At 36.5% G+C, this 21,941-nt stretch overlaps 1 protein-coding gene across 1 annotated transcript in view; it reads left to right on the plus strand.

The window, feature by feature from the left end:
- Positions 1 to 21,200, plus strand: part of EFEMP1 (EGF containing fibulin extracellular matrix protein 1) — a 63,846-nt gene extending 42,646 nt beyond the window's left edge. The window contains exons 5-11 of the mRNA XM_032292081.1: positions 6,100 to 6,222; positions 9,997 to 10,116; positions 11,083 to 11,202; positions 13,147 to 13,266; positions 17,101 to 17,224; positions 17,309 to 17,504; positions 20,571 to 21,200. Of these exons, the coding sequence (XP_032147972.1) occupies positions 6,100 to 6,222; positions 9,997 to 10,116; positions 11,083 to 11,202; positions 13,147 to 13,266; positions 17,101 to 17,224; positions 17,309 to 17,504; positions 20,571 to 20,732 (965 nt within the window). The 3' untranslated portion in view covers positions 20,733 to 21,200. The remainder of the gene's footprint in view (positions 1 to 6,099; positions 6,223 to 9,996; positions 10,117 to 11,082; positions 11,203 to 13,146; positions 13,267 to 17,100; positions 17,225 to 17,308; positions 17,505 to 20,570) is intronic.
- The last annotated feature ends 741 nt before the right edge of the window (positions 21,201 to 21,941 follow it).

Here is a 21,941-nt window from a genome sequence, read left to right on the forward strand (position 1 = left end):
AACAACTTCTAGGACACTTGACTCGCCACTCTCTAAAACAAAGAAACGAACTATCAGGGAAGCTGATATTTGTTGATTTTGGTGATATTTTTGTTTATCGTTTAAAGCACACCAAATTATTAACGATCTGTTTTGCCAGAATTGATAAGAATCTAGAACTGTAAATCTACTGCTGGCCATCGATGAAGACAGTTCTTTCTTGTTACTTAATATTAGTATTTATTTTCTCCACTAGAACTGCTTAGCTTGGGTGAATTCTAGCTGATAATTTCAGAAGGGTGAAAAGCTAACTGGAACTGGGCATTTGGCCCAGATAAATCTGATTCCAGTACTATGAAAGAAACAGCAAGGGAACTAGAAAGTCTTTAACAAAAAATTGTTGATAATTGGCTAAAAACTGGGGAGAGAAACAGAAAACTTGGAGGGCTATGAATGTTATTCTAAGTAGAAGAAAGACACAAGGGAGGAATCAAGGTGCTGTGACATTAACAATCGTATCTTTAAGGCTAAAAAAATTAAAAACATGTATAACACCACTTAAAACTGCTCTCCAGAACTCTTAGGAAATAAGTCTTTCTGAAGATCTAAATTGCAGAAACAAAATGGAAACCTTGGGTTTGAATCTCCGCTCTATGTGACCTTGGGCAAGTCCCCTCAACTGAGTCAATATTTCAGTGATATCCTTCTTCCTCATCTGTAAATTGTGGATGAATTAACTACCTCTTCCACAGGACTGCCATTAGGATTAAATCAGAAGCTTTATAATTCTGCCTTCCCAATCAAATAATAGATCTTTTCATATTGCTAAGAATATACCTATTTTCGTACCAATTCATTTTAGAATATTACCAAGTTTTTATATGAAGCTATGTAAAATGTTATACACTTTCTTCTTAATCAGATTTCAATCTACATAAGTTATCATATTAATTACTCAGGTTATCATTATCAATAGTAATTACTGAATGAGTAAATCAGTAGTAAACCGCAGTGTCCTCAGCTCTTGCTTAAGTGGTTCTTACCTTCCAGGATTATAGTAAAAAAACAAATATTCCAAATACCTCTAAGACCTTCACTCAATGAGTCCCTTTTTATTTGAAAAGTTTCAGAGAGTAAGCAAAAAGAGTACTTTGGTAGGAACTAGTTTATCACCCTCTCCCTAGAAAGGATTGGGAGCAATCATTTTGAGCAGGTGGGTATCTAAATCATTAAGAATGTTGGGAGGAAGGAGGCCAATGGTAAAGTGGCTCCTCTTAACAAACATGAACACCTGACCTTGACCTTTTTTCCACTTTACTCCATTTATGAGATTAAATCAGTTTGATTGAGAAAGCTAGGTATAATACGATTTTAAATCTACACAGATCAACAAGTATCAGCAACTTGAGTTTAACCACTACCTTTTCTTTAACCACAAGAATTCACAGGATAGCACCACCGAATAACACTTGCAAAGCATGCACAGTGTCCACACAGAACTAGTAAAAATATGGTTATTTTACTCCAGAGATTTATAGTCTGGAAACAAAAAAGCATATTGTAAAGAATCTGAATACTTTAAAAACTCTGTGTGTTATTGTTGAGTATACACTATTTTAGAGATGGAGAAACAAAGAGAAAAAAATTGATACCATGACCCTAGATTACATGGGGAGTGACAGATTCGAAATAATTTCAGCCTTCTTTGTCCTATTACTAACGCACTCTCATCACTAGTCAACAGTGGCTTATTCAGAAGTAGTTCTGAATTCTTTCTTAAACCAAAAGCAGCACAAATTAGAAAAGTCTAAATGGTACTCAATACCATTCAAGGTGCAGATAATTTTTGCCTGTGAAAATATGCTGAAGGGACTCCATGTCGTGGTAAGTTATCAAATTATGGAAAGAACATTGCAGAGATTAAAATGTTGCATAAGAGACAGAAAGCAGCATGAGTCAGGGGTTTGGGAAATATGAGTCAGACTGAAGGGAAGGAGCCAAAAACATAGAGAATGAGGGCCTAAGCAGGGACTTAATGGACACCACAGAGATGTGGACATAGTTGCCTCCATTAACTTTGAGAGAAAATCAAATGTGTGGTTCTCTAGACTTGGGGGTTGGTGTGACAAAGAGGCTAGAAGTGAGAGCTGAGCAAAGATTAGCCTGTGTTATTTAAAGCAACTAATGGTGCCAAAATCAGCAAGAGAGGGACCTACAATAGTATAAATCACTAGGAAGGAGCATGTGGGCACATTTTTGAAAAATGAGGGAATCACCAAATATTGCCATTAGCTATTCTTAATGTATTAGAATGATGAAATGTGTTGTGATATTTTAGGAAGCACATTCTATTATTTTGTTCTTTGGTGATGTTAGCATTAGGCTCTGTCTACATAGTTCAGAGTGACTCCCCATGTTGTTCAATTCAGACTCTCTAAGCCTGCCTTTAAGACTTGAATTTTGCTCACCGCAGAGCTAGCATTTCGTGATCCCCTTCAACCAGGCACTGCACTAGGCTCCTCACACAGAGCCCCTGCAGCTGTGCTGACTCCATCTGTCTGCCATTCTTCTCATGGAAACCAGTTTTGTCTTATCAACATTTTCTAATGTTAGCTGCTTTCTGCCTAGAAACAGCCTCCTTTTCCTGGCAACCCATGCATCTCGTTTTCTTCAAAATGCAATGGAGAACTCACTTCCTTTGGCTAATCATCCATGGCTGCCCACTGCTGATTCTGCTTTATACCTCATAGCCTCTGCACTCCTGGACTCAATTGCTCAACATCATTTTTCTTTGACTAACATCTTGCTGATTTTGCTGTGTTTCTCAGATATTACCTCTTACTTTACTTTATACATTTTTAGCTCCATTAGGTAAAACACTGATCCTACTTTTCCTGAAACTTTAGGCACCAGTTCTCAGCAAATGGTAGTAACTCATTTACCCATTTCTTGAACAAATACTTATTGAAAATTCACCATGTTTCATGCACTATCCTAGGCACTGGGAATATGGCGGGGGTGGGGAGAAAGTAAGATATATATCCCCCACCCCCACCCAAAGAGCTTGGGACCAGGTCCCAGGAAATTTATTAACTGACTGCCTGAAAAACCAAGTGAGCTTAACTGTTAATGACAAATTATAATCACGAAAAAACAACAAAAAAATTTCTCCCTATAGTAATTTGTCCTAGATTATCAGGAAAATCATGGCTGACCTGAGTAGTTTCCTTTATAAATAAAGCATTGCTTTTGCTAATGCAGCTATTCTCCCATATAAATGTAGGAAACTGATTTTTCTTACACACCATGGAGATATCTACGAAAGGCAGTGTTTTCACTATGGGGAGTCAGGAGCAAGTAGAGGACAGTGGGCTGTCATCAACACTCCTGAGAGAGCCAGCTTTTCCATAGAATCTGCCCAGGGATGGATATTCTGCCTTGAGTTTCTGACATCATTGTCCATTTTGGTAATTTTTGTATCATAGTGAACTTTCTGATATTTAAGACAAATGGAAATGCATAGAAGTAGAAAAGCAAACATAATAAATTTAACAACGTCTAAAAACTTTATATGACTTTGTATAGATGTGTAAATAAGCAATTCCAGGATCTCAAAGTATAATTTTCAAAATAATAAAATTGTGTTCTTTAGATAAACAAATAAATGGACATTATAATTGAAAATAGGTCAAAGAAATTCAATCTGTTTATAGCCCCTAGCATTAGATAAACTGACAACAGCAAGGGAGAGGATAAGTATTTTAAAGTATAGCTAGAGAAGCCATAAATGGAAATGTAGTTAGTAGCCGCTTCCTGGTCACAGAGGTCACTTTTTTGGACGATTTTATGAGTCCCAGTAAGTAGAATGTGTAATCACCAGTCAGTCCTAGGTGAGGCAAGTCTTGCTGCAGCTTTGTTTAGGTTTTGGTAGTAAAAGGGAAGAAAAGTAGTGGCAGTGAGCACAGTAGTATTTTATTTGTTTTTGTTGTTGTTTGTTTTTATTAAATTAATTTAACTCACCTAATATTTATATTAAATAATCCCCTCAGAAGATGTCATTCTTAAGAAGGAGTAGCACAAGTTTTTGTGTTTAAAATCTATGTAATGATATATTAATTCCACTGGAAATGTTAGCCTATTTATCAGACACTAAGAAATGAGTGACAAGAAAGTAGGAAGGAAGTCATAGGGCATAGGTTGTAGGAATGCAGTGGGGTGGAGGCAGTTTGCAGAGAGATGTCAAAAAGAAAAGCCTCAGTCACTGCTGAGGCCTCCCTTAGAAAATGCAGCAGCCAGCCCAAGGCCTTGATCTTCTGCCAGAGGAAACTTGCCACATCTGAATCTAACATTGCCATATCTCTCAGGACTGTTATCACTGCAAATGCTGGCAAATGTTCTTGACATAAAACAATAGAAATTCTGCTGTCATTTCTGCATTAACGAGTCATAAAGCTCTGAAGAAACCCCAATAGAAAGGTTTTCATCAAGTGCATCTGAGAAAATAATAAAAGACACAAAAAACAGCAGATAATGTCAAAGCAAGATTGTTGCACCATCGCATAGTACCTAGAAAGGACAGTTTGTAATCACTGATTTGAAAATAATACTAGTAGTAATTATAATAAATTTCAAAACAAAGTAACAAAAACCTTAGCCAAAACTTTAAAAGCAAGTTCAAAGAATTACGTAAGTGGATGCTTTATAGATTATTATCCAATAAATAGCCATACATCATTCAAGTGTTTTTCATCTCCCCTCCCTTTTTCTTATGGAAAGAATCTCTCTTATCATTTCCACACCCAGCTAAGTGAAGTTGATTTCTGAAGACAACCCTTTTATAATCTCAACTTCATATATTATTATACTGCATACTGTAAATGCAGCAGTCCCCCTTGAAAACTACAGAAAAGTGAAAGGCAAAACAACCCTAGGGGCTACTCTGAGATTCTTAGAGGGAAGACAGAAATCGGGTAAATTCTAGTTACTGATCTACATTTTCTTCCAAAATACTACCCTGGGTCTGCCACAGTGATGATCTAAGACCCCTGAGGCAGATTTAAGGAGTCTTAGATCATCACTCTGGTAGACCCAGGATAGTATTTTGTTCTTTATGCAAAATTTGTCATCTAGGAATCCCAAATTTTAAGATATTTTTTAATGAAGCTTAGAGTGGTTGTTGAAGAATGATGAAATTATATGATCCTTTCTTGTGTGCTACTTAACTTCATAATATGGATTTGAATGAATATAAAGGTGATATAGATAAGGCAAAATTAATTACTGTAAATATGAATGTACACACACAAATTTATATTACCTTTTGATCCCAAAGAAATTTCTTGTAACTGGTTTATTATGCTATCACTGAGCGTTTACTTTTCTAGAATTGTAACCTGCATACTCCTTAAGGTACATTTAGTAAATTATTCCCAGAAGTACAGTGCTTTGAGAAAATGTGGATTTTTAAACTACACAGGCTAGAGGAACATGATTAAATTGAATCCTTTGCATGCTGAAATTTGCAATGAAATATTTATACATACATGTTACTCTGTTGTTTGCAAAAACAAATAGCGACAGGGAACATACAATATTAAAGTTTGATTACACCCAGTTATTGGTCAGATTTTTAGAAATTTGTCAATGGAAATTATCTCAAATATAACATATTTTTGGATGGAAAAAACAAGTATCATATAATCTATTTAAATTTTTTAACATACAAGACAATACCCTATGTCCTAATGGCTGCATCCCTGTCTAACAGAAGCACAGAAACATCTCAGGGAAGGATTCATGCCTACCAAGATAGTGGTAGGTGATGGGTCAGCGGATGAGGATGGTGTGAGGCTTTAGCTGTATCTGAAATGTTTCTTAACAAAACAAAGTGAGCTGAGACCAACATGGCAAATGTTAGCATTTGTTAAATTTGAGTGGTACACAGTGGTATTTGCAAAATTATTTTCTGAACACTTGAAATAATTTATAATTTTAAGTACTTCCAATGTAACAACATTATAAAGCTTTAAGAATAAAGTAAAAACTTAAGAAGTGGCAAAATGGAGGAAATATCAACATTCTCACAACTGACAATTCTTTCTGTTTGTGTGTCTCTGACAGACATAGATGAGTGCACTTCAGGGACACACAACTGTAGAGCAGACCAAGTGTGCATCAACTTACGGGGCTCCTTCACATGTCAGTGCCCTCCTGGATATCAGAAGCGAGGGGAGCAGTGTGTAGGTAAGTACCACAGTGCAGTGAGCATGGTCCTGTCTTGAGTACCTTGACTGTTTCAACCTCAAGCATTCCAATCAAAGCAATCAGATTTCTTTGGAGAATGGTAGCCAACAACTGCCTATTCTTTTATAGACTACCCATCCGTTTTTACACTAACAAGAAACAATTCACCTTACAGGTTGAGCCTATTCTGGATAACAAAGTGTTGATTAAATGTTAGACGAAGCAAGAGCAGATATTTAGGGTATGAATGGGACCATAAAAACAACCAAAAATAATTTTAAATTCGCTGTTCTGGGGGCCATGGCACTAACACACTGGTACTGTGGGCTTCGTTCACCATTAAGTGTCGCAGAGCACAGCACAGCACAGCACAGAGAGCAAATGGTGGAGTTGCATTCCAAGTACCACCCCCAGCTCACTTTGAGACCCTGAGCAAGTTACTTAAATCCTGTGTCTCACTATGTTCATTTGTACTGTGGAGATAATACTAGTCCCTACTCCAGAGCTCATGTAGGGAATACTTAGAACAGTGCCTGTCCCTGTGCAGTAAAGCAATACACTATCATTGTGTTCTGAGTCAACAGATGGGTATTAAAGGCTGTTTATGCTGCAAGCCTTCGTAGGGTACCAGGAGTACAAAGCCAAGTGTTCAGCTTATGCCTCTGCTGGAGGGCCTTAAGAGCGTGAGCTCCCTGATGGCAAGACCAGGTCAGCTTGTGTCACTGTGGTCTCCCTAGTCCCTGAAGCATGCCTACCACATGATGGAGGCTCTATGTGTGTGTTTTGAGTGAATAGAGAAGAAAGTATGAGGAAGCCAACTGGCAGATAGTGAAGTAAAATATAACACTGTGGGCTTAATCATGTGACTCAGCAATAGGCATGAAACTCTAACTCCCTCTGTCCATTTATTTACATACCCCTTCTTACCACAGATCAGTGAAGAAGCCTTGTTTCCTCTTAGGAACAGAGGGTGAAGATATGGAGACAGACAACCAGCATCAGTTTTCATCTGAGAATGTGAGCTGTTAATGTTCACATGTCAACACTGAGTTTCTTGTGGGCCCCAGCCCAGTTCTGCCTGCCATAGGGCTGTGCCTAGATGCTGGAGTTAGTGCCCAGCCTCTGAGGAAGGCCCAGGGTTTGCTGTAAATAAAGCTATGGTTTAAAAGAAGAATGTGTGGAAAACTCCAGCGATACCAAAGTTTTGCTATTGTGTTAGACAGGAAAATAAACATTTGAGGGCATCAAAAGTACAGAAAAAAGAACTAATCCAACTTGGTGTAGGGTGAATCAAAGAGAATCGAACATATGGTCATAGCCCTTTTAATGTGGTAGGAGGAGATGTTCCTAAACTCAGATGTAATCGTGTGTCTTCCCCTCCTGCTCCCCTCACCGAGAGAATCAAGTTTACATTCCTTGACAGAGCATGAAAGGTTTTGCTCAATCTGATCTTTGTCCAGCTCTGTTGCATAAACACCTTTCCCTCACCAAAAAAAAAATTACACTCCAGCTTTATTCCACCAGTTCCCTACACACATCACACAGTGTTACTTACACTTTGGTGCCTCTACACAAGCTCTTTACAGCACCAAGAACATTCCCTCCTGGCAAACTCTTATTTCACTATCAAATCCTAGCTTAGGGTCACTTTCTCTGGGAAGCCCGCTATGATCTACCCAAATATAATTAGTTGCTCCCTCCCCTGTGCCAGTACTTCTCAAATTATGGTAAAGGATAATTTTTTGTAAATTTCCAATCTGTGACGGACGAATACTTCTATAAAGTACAACAAAAATGATGTTACAGTATTGCTATGTTTAAACATGTACTCTCAGTTTCTGTATTTACTCATTGCAGACTGGTCCAAAAAGTCCATGAACCAGCAGCAGTCAGCAGGCCACACCTCGAGTAGCATGGTACTCCCTTTGTCCCATACACTCGTTTCTATTGTTGATCTTACCATCCCATGGAATAATTTGTTCCATGCCTGTCTTTTATACCAGACAGGGCAGAACATATGTATATTTATTATCATTATAAACTTGCAGTGCCAAACACAATGCTAGCAAATAACAATGGTTCAATGAACGTTTACAAGTTGAGAAAACATGCATCATTTATTCACCAAATAGTTATTGAGGGCTTACTGTGCAACAAGCATTGTTATAGGCTTTGGGATAGTAGTAAACAGAGCTTACAAATTGATAGCCCTCATGGAGCTATTAGAAAGTATAATACCATTCATACGAATTAGCTATCAATACTAGCACCTGACGATAGTACTAGACTAGGAAGCACTATGCTAAAATTGCTCTTAATCAGTGTGAAGTTTCAATTCATTCAAATAATATTTATTGAGCACCTACTATGCCAGGCCCTATTCCAGATCCAACAATGAACAGAAAAAAAAAAACCCTCTACCTTCACCTCAAGGGGAAAAGACAGGTCTTATTTGCCAGGCATTATAGTGAGGGAGACAGACAAGAAGCAAATAAACATGTAACATAATGTTGAACACTGTTAAGGGCTACAAATAAGTCTAAAGCAGGGTAAGGGAATAGAGTAGAAGAATCTATTTTATATTGGTGGGAGAGTGGTCTCCCTGAGGAGGTAACATTTGAACAGACACCTGAACAAGGGGAAAAGCCATGTGAATACCTTCTTATCATTTATTTCAACATTCAAGTTGAATCAGATGTATCTTGCAGCTTATTAGCTCCCATTTATGTTTACCTGCTGTGTGCCAGGAACTTTGCCTACATTATGACATGTAACCCTCCCAACAATTTTACTTACAGAAGAGGAAATAGAAGTTCAGGAGGTTAAGACCAAGCTAGTAATTGCCAGAACAAAGATTCAAACTCAGGTTATCCTGAGGCCACTTGAGTACACCGCCTCCCACAATTTTAGTTATTAAAGTACCAAAAGAGCCCAGCATAAAGGTTTGTTTTGTTTTGTTTTGTTTTACCATAAGGCAGTGCCACTAACTAGCGTTACGTTGTATATGCATAATTGTTGTTTTAAATTACACATGCCATGTTGGAGTTGTCACAAAGTGTAGAATCATGAATTAATGAAATTTTATTATGCTTCTAAGATGCTAGTCCTACTCTGCAAGTTCTCAGTTGAGCATTTTATAGTTGAAAATATTTATATGAGAAGGACACAGGCTGGAACACTTTACCGAAGTGTCAGAAGAGCACTCTCAAGAGGTAACTTGTTTAGCATCCTATTCTTCCACAGTGTTCTTTTATTGGATACACAAAAACTTCGTAAGATACACATGGCAAAACTTGCTATCTACATCTTGCAGAAGAAAAAAAACAAAATACTAAATGTATAAGTGACTTAGCCAAGGTCACCATTTGAGCACAGCCCACAACTGTTTCCTCTCTTTTGCGTGGCACCATGCACTTTAGTAGTTCTTTTTTACTTCTGTAGTTATAAATAAGCTTTTGACTCCCCAAACTGACATCTTATATATATGTGTGCAATAGTCTTAGTTATTTTCTTTTCTTTAAATCTCAACCCATTCACCAAGTTTATTTACCACTGAATGGCATGAACACTGAGTCTTTGTTTTTAACGTCTTAACTACAGAATACAAAGTATATTTAAAATATATATATTCTAATTTTAACAAAATAGAGATGAAATTATTACTTTTAAAAAGAGATTTTTCACTAGATAATGCTCTACAGAGAATTTGAAAGCAAACAGCAATGCTAATTCAATAATTTGGTTCTCTTTCTGTGTGTGTGCCTGATAACCTAGACATAGATGAATGTACCATCCCTCCATATTGCCACCAAAGATGCGTGAATACACCAGGCTCATTTTATTGCCAGTGCAGTCCTGGGTTTCAGTTGGCAGCAAACAACTATACCTGTGTAGGTAAGCCTTTTGAGAACTTGCTGATTTCCGTCTTCACAAAAGGAAACCCCATGCCCTGTTGCAGTATTTCCAGTTTTCTATGTTCTTGAGTAAATAGTTTCCATTGACTTCCCTTCATCAATCATAAAGCTTAAAAGATGATAACCAATCTGTGTCTTAAAACACATCAAGATGTGAATGGAAAACTTCTTAACTTTGGTTTTAATTATCCTCTGCGGATATATCAACAAATTTAAAACTACAAATCAATTGATAGACACACACCAATTAGTCAACAGTGAGTGATATGATGCTGAAAGTGCCAAAGGGGTAACTACAAGTTCAAGTATATAAACTTTCCATTGAAAGTGCATCTGATTTTTACATGCTGCTTCTCCTTTTTCAGAATGCAATGTCATGGCACACAATTAAAAGATTGGCATGACATGGAAAAAAATCTAGTGTAGGAAAAATGCCTTTTCACAATATTTGCAGTGCTTTAGAGCATTGCAAAACTCCGTATGGGTCTCAAAGGCTTATGTTATAATTGTAATGGAATTTAACAGAACCCATTTAAAAAGTAATAAATAGCACAGATAAATCTTCAGTACAGCATGTTGAGAGACCATATCAGTATGTGTCTTAATATCAATTATTTATAGACTTGGCATTTTGTATCTGAACAACAACAAAAGAAAATAGATACTGGAATGTATATTTATTAGAAGCATTAAATTCCTTTGGAAAGATTCATCAAACATCAAACTGTCATTCCTAGAAAAAATACTTTGGTATTTCCAAGAGACGTATATGACAGATGGTAGAAGTTGTTCCAACAAATATGAAACCTAAATGGATGTTCTGCAGTGAGCTGCTGCAGGGCAAGTAATTCAGCTAGGGAATTACTCACTTAGCAGATGACATAGGTACAAAAGAGCAAGGATATGTTTAAAGCCTATATATATATTTTAAAAAAACTTTTTTCAGATATAAATGAATGTGATGCCAGCAATCAATGTGCTCAGCAGTGCTACAACATTCTTGGTTCATTCATCTGTCAGTGCAATCAAGGATATGAGCTAAGCAGTGACAGGCTCAACTGTGAAGGTAAAAATCTTCCCAAATAGTATGGAATAAGAATCCAGTTCCTGGGACTCCATGTTTGGGTACCCTTCCACAAACACTCCCTTCGTGGAAGCTGTTTTCCTCTATCCTGGATTTTCCCTCTGGAGTTCCTTTCCACACTCTCTTGTGGAAGCCTGTCTTCCCCTCCTAAACTCCATCTTTCTCTCTATCCCCTTCCACTCAGTGTGGAAGCTGCTTTCCTCTCCCGGACTCCATCTTTCTGGGTTCTCTCACTCAGTGTGAGGGTTAGCTGTTTCTTTCTCTCTCCTTCTCCTGTTTCTCTCTTTCTTTAAATAAATCACTTTCAAAAAAAATTTTAAAAATAAAAAGAAAAATAATTAAATAATAAAAATAAAAATGAAAGAGTCCAATTCCTGTGATTGCTGTTGTTTTATCTGATTATGTACCTGTTTCTAAAAATAAATGTTTACTCTTGAGAATTCTGTTCTAAAATCCAGTTAATGTAGTTCAGTTGTTACACTGCCTTTTTAATATGTTACCAAGAAAAAGGAAAAGAAATAAAATAACTGAAATATTAGGTGCAGGCTGGATCTAATAATTAGAAAGGGCGCTCTAGCATGTTGCTTCTCAGTGTGTTATCCATTGACCAAGAGTGTCAGCACCTCCTGGGAGCTTATGAGAAATGCAGAAACTCAGGCTTCCCACCCAGACTTCCTGAGTCCAAATCTACATTTAACAAAAACTCCAGTTGACTGGTGTGCACATTTAAGTTTCAGATTAGCGGAGTGAATGTCAAAACATTAAAATAAAAAATCAAGAGATCTGGCTTCTGGTCTTATTCCTGCTGCTGTGTGACTTGGGCAGATTTCTTAAGTTGCCGGGGTTTCACTTTCCATGTGAACAAGAAGAGATCCATTTAACTAAATTGATGAACTTCAGAGTCCATTGCATGTGCATATTCCGTTGTATAATTCAAAAGGCATTAGATACCCTGAGGGGAATGCCACAGACACTTGATGTCTCTGACCTTCATTCAGCTTTACACAAAGTTCAAACCTCACTGAGAGAGGCCTCACATCATGCCATTACGCGCAAAATTGAAAGAGGCTACCTCAGGACAGCTGCCTCTGCCCTTCTGAGTTAATGGTAGGGATATCACTATTCAGAAATGCGAAGCATTCTTCCCCTGAAGGCCAGCTCCTGCCAAGCTGTCATTCTGGAAGCTTGCAAAGGTAGGGGACTTGGAGTTCAAAGCTCAGATGAACTTGGCGTCAAAGTCACCCAGTTTCTGAGAAGACAAACATGAATGAACTCTGCATCCTGGATATTTCTGCAGAATCTAAAATGAAGAGCGTCAACCACAAGCCAATTCATTCAGTCTGTTCAGCTAGTGTAGTTAGGTCCAGGATTAGCCGAACTGTCAGAAATGATTCAGTAAAACTCCTGATAAGAAAAACTCTTTCTGCTGTGAAATTATAGAGGGAAATAAGCTGATATTGTTAGAATTTGCCTTTGAACTGCTTATAAAGTTTTGTATTTCTATTTCAGAATTTGCAATATTTTTACTTTTTTGAGCTCACATCAAAAGTATATTACTTCCCCCTGGACTGTTGAGCAGAAGAAAAATACATACATACATACATACATACATACATACAGAAGTGAAACCCAGGCAACTTAAGAAATGTGCCCAAGTCAAAACATAGCAGGAATAGACCAGAAGCCAGATCTCTTTACATATACCTATATATACACACATATATATATAATTTTTCCTCATTAAAGTATAAATAATTTTAATTATATATAATTATTTTAATATTATATAATTATTTTTATATAAATAATTTTCATTATATGTGTATATATATAATTATATATATGTGCATGTATATACATATAAAACCAAAGTAGTGGTGCATAAGCTTTTCAACTCTGTGTCCTTGCTCTTGTCTGTTTCAACAGACATTGATGAATGCAGAACCTCAAGCTACCTGTGTCAGTATCAATGTGTCAATGAACCTGGGAAATTCTCATGTGTGTGCCCCCAGGGATACCAAGTGCTGAGAAGTAGAACATGCCAAGGTAAGTTTATTATTTTCATATACGTTAGGTATTTAGTTTTAACCAGGAAGAGCCGAGAGGAAGTTACGAGATTCTCCCATAGACTTTCATTTTTACCGCTTTGAATATACAATGTAAGCCCGTTTTTCCCCTGTCCATCATAAAATATACATATCTCATAAGAAGGCAACTCTATATTAACACTGACTTTCCTTGAAATTCAGAGTAATCATTTTTCCTCCTTAAAAGCTAAATAATTTTAATAAAATATTGATATTCCTTCTAACCTACATAATCTCTTTGAGATACATCTTCAAATCATCCACCAGAAAAGATTCAGTTTTTAAAATGTTTTACTTGTGAGTTTGAGTTTAGAGCATAAGCTTAATATGTGAGTTAAACATATCTCAATCCAGTCTCAATTGTCTTAAACACCAAAATTATAAATTGGGTAAGAATGTAGATGCTGAGAAAAGTCAGCCTATAGGTAGTAAAATGTGCTTGAATATCTTGCAGAAAAACTAACCCCAAAATAGCTAATGACCTGGATCCATTTCAAAATAAACATTCAGATGATGTTCACACCTATTCATAAGTGGAAGAGGCAGCTCCCTACAATGGTATGATTTCAGAGTCTCTCAGGAAGATCTAAAAAAAAAAAGAATTTGCATCCTAACTCCGATGTTGCATGTAGTTGAAAATCTTAACAGAGAAAAGACTGTCAGATAAAACCAAAAATGTAGAAAATCCTGGAAAAGCTAGTACAAATGCTTAAATTTATACAAAGCAACAAAAGAATGAAAAAAATGATGGAACTTGAGGACAGAAAACTTGTTTGAATTTCAGCTCCACTGTATTCGGTCTGCACAATCTTGAAGAAATATCAAACTTCTCTGAGCCTCAGCTTTCTCATTTGGAAAAGGGAGTTGTGGAAATTTAGTGGAATGACATACATACAAATAATTTGTAAACAATAAAGCCCGTAGAAGTCAAAGTATTTTTATGAAATTTACTTACCAATGTAAGTGACTAGTAGTAAATCTTCTGTAGAGAGTCCTTTTTAATCAGAGTTGGAGCAAAGGCATAAGGACAATAAAGATCCTGTTAAGAAAAGAAAAGATCAAGGAAAGGAGACACTGAGGATTCTCAGTCTATATCATGATTTTACCGGAAAATATTAATTCAGAGGAAATCTATGACCTGGGATTTTATAATATGCACACAATTATTCAACTAGACTGCAACCACTGAATATGAACATAATCAGAATGTCGTTCATTGCACAATGAACATCTTTATAACCCTTTCCGGGTTACTAGAGACTTTATAAATGTGAATTATGGGAAAACATTGCATTCCAATGGTTTTACTTACTGAAACTTAATTGAGACTTTCAACATGCATATTACATACAAGAAAATGCTAGTGAGATGTCTTAACAAATTTCTCTGGAGTCTTTCAAATATCTGCGTTTCTGATCAAAAATTGATTTGATGCTCAGTGAAACACAGAAGCATATTAATGCACAGTGGGATCCTACCTGCCTAGTCTGTCTATCTAGAAACATTTATATCTACTGTAATTAAAGGTGAATATGCACTAAAATTGCAAGAGGGGGATTCATAAATGTTACATGTTGAAGATATGCAGCTTTAGAATGCCTGGTTAAGCCAAAACATTTTTTGTGAATAAGATTTAGCATTCTCCTAAAGTATAAAGCAATTGCTTTCCCCCTCTGAAATCATTCCTTCTGAGCCTTGTCCACAGGAATAAAATGAAATTGAAAAGGTTTGGATTCTTAACTTTCTCCAAAAGACTTATTTTGGGAATGAAATAACTTTTCTCATTTCACAGGCCTATACAAATGAAAACTGTGTGTGTGTGTGTGTGTATGTGTGTGCGTGTGGGGGTTGCAGAGACAGAGAGAAAAAGAATACACATACACATAGACACCTACTCATCAAATATTTTGAGAGTATTAATTTCTGAAAAGTCTTCCAGAATTATTAAGGTGATGATTATGCTAGGCTCTAAATTACTGGAAGTAATAAATGAAGTTATAAAGTTGTCTTTTGCTTCTGTTGGACTCCATGTAACAAAACAGTATTAGTTTTCCCTGTACCTAAACAGCATCTTTATTTTTCAAAAAAGTGGAAAATATTGAAAGCATAAGTCAATTCTGATTTCATCTGAAGAATCTGTTTTCTTTCTTAAGCCATAGCCAGTCCAAGAAGACACATTTTGTAACCATCTCTTGGAGACTACCTAGCTTTCCCAGTTTCCTCTTGGGTTCCAGATAACTTTAGCCAGTTTGGAAGCTAAAGTACTTTTTTTTCTCTAAACTCAAGGCATGTATTACTCTTAGAGTATCGAGCTTGATTGAGCCACTAAACCCTTGTGTGTTTTTACCCAATATCAAGTGAAAATATCTTTCTCACCTATATCCACACAGCTTGTGGTAAGAGCAACTTAGTTCAATTTAATATTTCTTAAAAGCCAGGTGCTCCATGGCATTAGTGCTAGGTGATGAAAGGATTAAAAGATGGGTACAACAGCCCTTACCCTCAAGGAGTTTACAAGCTAATAGAAGGGTTAAGATAGACATGCAGATTTCAATAATGCAAAGCAAAAAGCAATAAAGGCCCTTTAAAAAGAACACCAGGTATGAGAATTCAAAAGAGATCATACCCCAGCCCATGCTTGGCTTACAGCAAGGATTCAGTAAATTATGTATGAAATGAGTAAATTTATGAATAAAAATATCTCATTGTAGAGAAGGAATGGTTCAGAAAAAGTTTACATTGAATAAAATATAAATCACTGTTCAAATGTAAGGGAGACAGAGTCATAGAGATGTAGATATTAATTTTATTTTTATTGTTGTTGTTGTTATAAATGTAATGGCTGTCTAGTAAAACTGTTCTCTTAGATGTCATCTGGAGGCTTCTGATTCCCAAATCTAAAGTCAGCCTTTGTCCAGCCTGACATAAATACAGCCCTTCTTCCCAGGACTCTCCCACCAGCTGCTTTGGCACTGCCTCTTCCTGGGTTGTCTCCCTCCACTGACAGCCTCTTCCTTAACTTCCTCTTCTTCCTTACCGTCCTAAAGTTGCTATGCTTTATGAGGAGGAACACTTAATAGCTTCACTTCTTGTGCTGTGCTTTCTCTGGAGAGTATAATCCACTCCCAGCACATTAACTAGCCACCAGCATGCTTCAGCTTACTGAAACCACATTTCTAGTCTTTTCCTCTCTCCCAACCTCCTGAAAGAGATGATAAGTTGCCCTCCATAGTTTGTGCTTGCTGATTTCTCAGCGTGGAAAGCTTTCCCTGCCCCAGCCATGAAAACTCCATCTAACCACCACCCTTCAAGGCCACATTGAGATGCCTCTTCATTCCTTCAGCCTTCCGTAATCCCCCAGGCAAAATTATGCAACTCTGCTCCAAACCCCCAGTATACTTATCTATCTCTTCTTTAATTCTGTTTTATTTTCTAAGTAACCATACACATATTCCCTAAAGTATAATCTCCCTGAGGACAGGAACTGGTGTTTTTTTAACTTTTATACAAGCAGAGTCAGTGGTTAACATTGGGCTTTGAATTCAACAGATGAACAATAAGTACTTGATAAAATATCATGAAATGACACGTGTTAATCTGTGTAGAGTGTCTCAACTCTATCTGTCCTGAATTCAATGCAGTGAACACCCAGTATGGTGTCTAAAAGCAGATCGAACACAGTCCAGATGCCCACACACCTCCTTCCTTGCAAACAGAATCTGCCAGTTATATGATTTAATTAGATCAGTTCATTAGTTTAGTTAGTAAACTCTTTGACCCTACATCTCTACAGATATAAATGAGTGTGAGACCGCAAATCAATGCCGGGAGGATGAAATGTGTTGGAATTATCATGGCGGCTTCCGTTGTTATCCACGAAATCCTTGTCAAGAGCCCTACATTCTAACACCAGAGAAGTAAGAAAAATCAGAACTTTTGAAAGTGAAGATTTTCTGGTCTTACCAAGCCAAACTGGTGACTACTTTTGTTTGTCTCTGCAGCCGATGTGTTTGCCCAGTCTCAAATGCTGTGTGCCGAGAACTGCCCCAGTCAATAGTCTACAAATACATGAGCATCCGATCTGATAGATCTGTGCCATCAGACATCTTCCAGATACAGGCCACAACTATTTATGCCAACACTATCAATACCTTTCGGATTAAATCTGGAAATGAAAATGGAGAGTTCTACCTACGAGTAAGTATCCTGAAGGCAGCCTTAACTATTGAGAAAGATGGGAGTTGGTTGTTGTTGTGTGGTATCCACACAAGGAAGGAGAGCAAACATTTAAAGGGTATTATGTGTAGGCATTTTTACATTCACACCAAAACTAAAACCTGTAAGTATGTGAGAAGTGACCCCAGCTTCCTGCAGAGTATGCAAACTTCTTGCAAACTTCTGGGCTGACAGTATGGAGTCACCTCCCAATCTTTTACTGCCTATGTGAAATCTACTTTCTGAATTCTGCCATTTCCCTCTCACACTGTCTCCTGGGTTATCTTTGCTCCCTCATATCCCTATCTCTCTTCCTGTAAACTGGCTCCCATCACTTCCCTGATCCCTTCAGTGGCTTCTGAGCTGGTCTCCCTGACCCCAAAGCCTCAGCCTTCCAGTCTCCCTACAAAATCTCAGCAAGTTCATTTTAGGTTAAAATTTGGACATATTTTAAATACGGCTCACCACTTCATGTGAAAATGATGGCACCCTACCAAGCAGTTTGCAGAGTTACGGTAACTGTTTCATGCTAAGGTTGTTATTCATCCAGTTATAATTTTCTCAAAACTCCTTTGGGCACTCTTTATTTTTAATCAGATTTTAAAGTCAATATTTCATTTTGAGAATATGAATTAAATTGAGAAATTCATCCTTGTGGTACAGTTTACAGATATTTAATGTTTACCCATTTATCCTGTTTTTTGATATATTAATTTCCCTTATAACTCCAGAGTTATGTTATTTCTTTGCCAGTAAATTTTAAAATGATTAATTTCTCATGACCAACTTCTGAAAAGAAACACCCAATGCAAAATGCAACCTATTACAATTATTTTTTCTAATAAAAATGAATATAGTTCTTTAACATTTGATATTTTAAATTTGACATATATTTGCCATTTATAAGAAACTTCCACTGAATGAATTTTACACAGTTGAGATACTACCAATTAACTGATTCTAGCCTAAACAAATAACATTATTTGTAACCCCTGGTAATAAAGTGGGTTCATCTCAAAATCTTTAAAAAAAAATTTCTATTTTGAACTTTTAGCCATAATTTAAGAAAATAAAGTTCCAACATGTTTTATCTTTGCAATTAAACATGGCACATTTATAGTTATTTATTATTCATATCAGTGCATTTATTGACTTGATATTTTCAAATAAGAACACAGAGTTTTTCTCAAGTGAAATCCTTATTCTCATGACTGATATAAAACATTGCCAATTTTGCTAATTCCAGAGTTAAATAATGTTACATTATTCAAAAATTATCTAAAATAATAAAAATAGACATTTCAAGACTATTTCTTTTCACATAATCAAAAAAGTACTTGGATCAAATCCTACAGAGTTTCTCCACTAAAATTCTACTTGTGCAGAGGGCATTGAAATGCATGCAAATCAACAGTAGATTAATTAAGTTAATTAATTAGGTTATTTAATTAGATTAAGCACCTACTACATGCTCAACTCTATGCTAGGTGTCATGAGGCATTAAAAGGACATGTAATGCACATTTTCTGATTTCAAGGAGCTTTAAATATTACTGTGCAGCAAAAGTTAACATCTATGAAAATAGAAAGAGGCAATTTTATGCCTAATTCCATGGTCCAAATACATCAAAAAATCAATGTGGTCTATCAAAGAAGGTTTCTTGATAGTCATGTGTCTGGATGAAATGATTCAGATTTGTGAAAGGATGCATGGAATATAAAATTTTATTTATATTCCTTTTGGGAAAATACTGAGAAAACTATCTTCTCTGGAACAGAGAACATATTGTAAAGAAAGTATATGAAATAGAAGGTTGAATATCCAACATCCCCCGGACCCACTCCTCCAGTGTCTCTGCTCCCTTACTGAGACTTACTGTTATTATTCATAGCCCTATCACCACCTAGTCTATATTCACTAGACCTTGTCATCCACTAGATTGTGAGCATAATGAGAGCAGAGGCTGTGCCTGTCTGTTCACTTTTCTATCCTCAGAACATAGAATGGTACCTGGCACAAAACAGATGCCAAAAAAAGTTATAATGAATAAATTAATTCAATAAACACCTTCAAGGTGTTGTTATTACCTACAACTATTGCTTACAAGAGGTACGCACCATGGAAGATCCTGGAGACACAACAATGAATAAAGCCAAGCCAGTTTCTGCCCCCATTGAAGCTTGTGGTCAAGACATTGAACAGTGATCAGAAAGAGGTTGACTGCTGCAGCAGAGGGTTGAAAGCTGCTCATGAGTATATAACAAGTAGACCTAACCAAAGCATTATCTCCCTTGGTTTAATGTCCACCCATTGAGGTGATTACTAAATCCTAATCCATGACTCTATCCCTTGGTATTCAGACTTACACATCCACTTACCCGCCTCTCCAACCTCATCTCCCTCTACTCATAAGAGGGAGTATTCATTTTTCATCAAAATGAAACTGCACCCAGTTCTCCTGAACACATTATTTTACAAAACTTTCCTTTATCCCTGGTGACTCTCCTCAGGTTTTCAAAAGCTTTCCCTCAGTGCTTCAGGGCTCTTTCTCTGCTTCCCTGTATACATACACCTTCACGTATCTTCATATGTGCCTTGCATAACCCCATATATCTTAGCATTTACCACATTCTGTTTAAAAACTGTTTACATTTCTCTTTACTAACCAGAATGTAAACAGATGCACAATGTCAAGTAAATGAAAAAGGACAACTTTGTTTACAAGTTCAGAAATTATCAGATTCTCACTTAAGCTCTAGCCTCTGTAAAGACCACAACTAAAAGTGAGGAAAAATGTTAGAGAGGGAGGAATCAAAAACAAAGAACTATTTTTAAAAAGCAAGTCCTTGAAGCTTGGAGCTAATGATTGTATTAAACAATGGATAAGAACCGAGGAGAGTTGAAACCAAGAAGGGAACAAGTAGTGGTTCTTATATATCACCCTCAAAATTCTCCCCCTAATTCTTACAGGAGGTATACTAACAAAGCACAGAAACTCCAATGGAAGAAAAATTATTCTCTTCCCCTCTCTTTTTTCTTTTATTTTAGCAAACAAGTCCTGTAAGTGCAATGCTTGTACTTGTGAAGTCGTTATCAGGACCAAGAGAACATATCGTGGACCTGGAGATGCTGACAGTCAGCAGTATAGGGACCTTCCGCACAAGCTCTGTGTTAAGATTGACAATAATAGTAGGGCCATTTTCATTTTAGTCTTTTATAAGAGTCAGTCACAGGCATTTAAGTCAGCCAAAGAATATTGTTACCTTAAAGCACTATTTTATTTATAGATATATCTAGTGCATCTACATCTCTATACTGTACACTCACCCATAATTCAAATAATTACACCATGGTATAAAGTGGGCATTTAATCTGTAAAGATTCAAAGTTTGTCCTTATTACTGTATGTAAATTAGACATTAATCCACTAAGCTGTTCTTCTTCAAGAGACCTAAGCATACACTCTCTGGTGAAACTTGGATTCTTTTCTATAAAAGTGGGACCAAGCAATGATGATCTTCTGTGGTACTTAAGGAAACTTACTAGAGCTCCACTAACAGTCTCATAAGGAGTCAGCCATTGTAACATTGAATAGCATGCAAGGGTAAGAATGAGTTTTTAACTGCTTTGTAAGAAAATGGAAAAAGTCAATAAAGATATATTTCTTTAGAAAATGGGGATCTGCAATATTTGTGTTGATTTTTATTTTCATGACCAGGCTAAAGGTGGTTCTTTATTACGTAGTAATAAATCATTATTGTACAATATGCTGGTTTCTGTAGAGTATTTTGAATTTTGTCAGAAATTTTAGATTGTGAATATTTTTTAAAAAACAATAAGCAAAATTTTCCCAAAATTCCCAAAGTGAACCAGATATCCTCTAGAAAATTATTCTATTGAGAAATCTATGGGGAGGATATGAGAAAATAAATTCCTTCTAAACCACACATTGGAACTGACCTGAAGAAGCAAACTTGGTAAATGTAATAATATCCCTGAATTCAGGACTTCCACAAGATGCAGAACAAAATGAAAAAAAAAAAAAAAAAGGTATTTCACAGGAGAAGTTTTAATTTCTAAGTAAAATTTAAATCCTAACACTTTAGTGATTTATAAATAAAATTTCTCATCTTTATGCCTGTTGCTCACAGAGGAAGAAAATGATGATAGTTCTTATTTCTGGCATCCAGAGTGACAGTGAACTTAAGCAAATTACCCTCCCTCCTACCCAGTTCTATGGAAGATTTAATACATCTCCTTATTTAAAGTGTCACTGCTTCACTTTGATGTATCATATTTTTAAATAAAAATAAATATTCTTTTAGAAGGTCACCCAATCTTTGGAGATTTTTCAGTGTAGCCAATAGCCCCCTATATAATTTTTATATCTGGGGAAAAAACATCAGTTGTAGGTGCCAG

The sequence above is a fragment of the Sapajus apella genome, unplaced genomic scaffold, assembly GCF_009761245.1.
Source record: "Sapajus apella isolate SASKATOON/1434 unplaced genomic scaffold, GSC_monkey_1.0 scaffold26, whole genome shotgun sequence".
NCBI classification, from domain to species: Eukaryota; Metazoa; Chordata; class Mammalia; order Primates; family Cebidae; genus Sapajus; species Sapajus apella.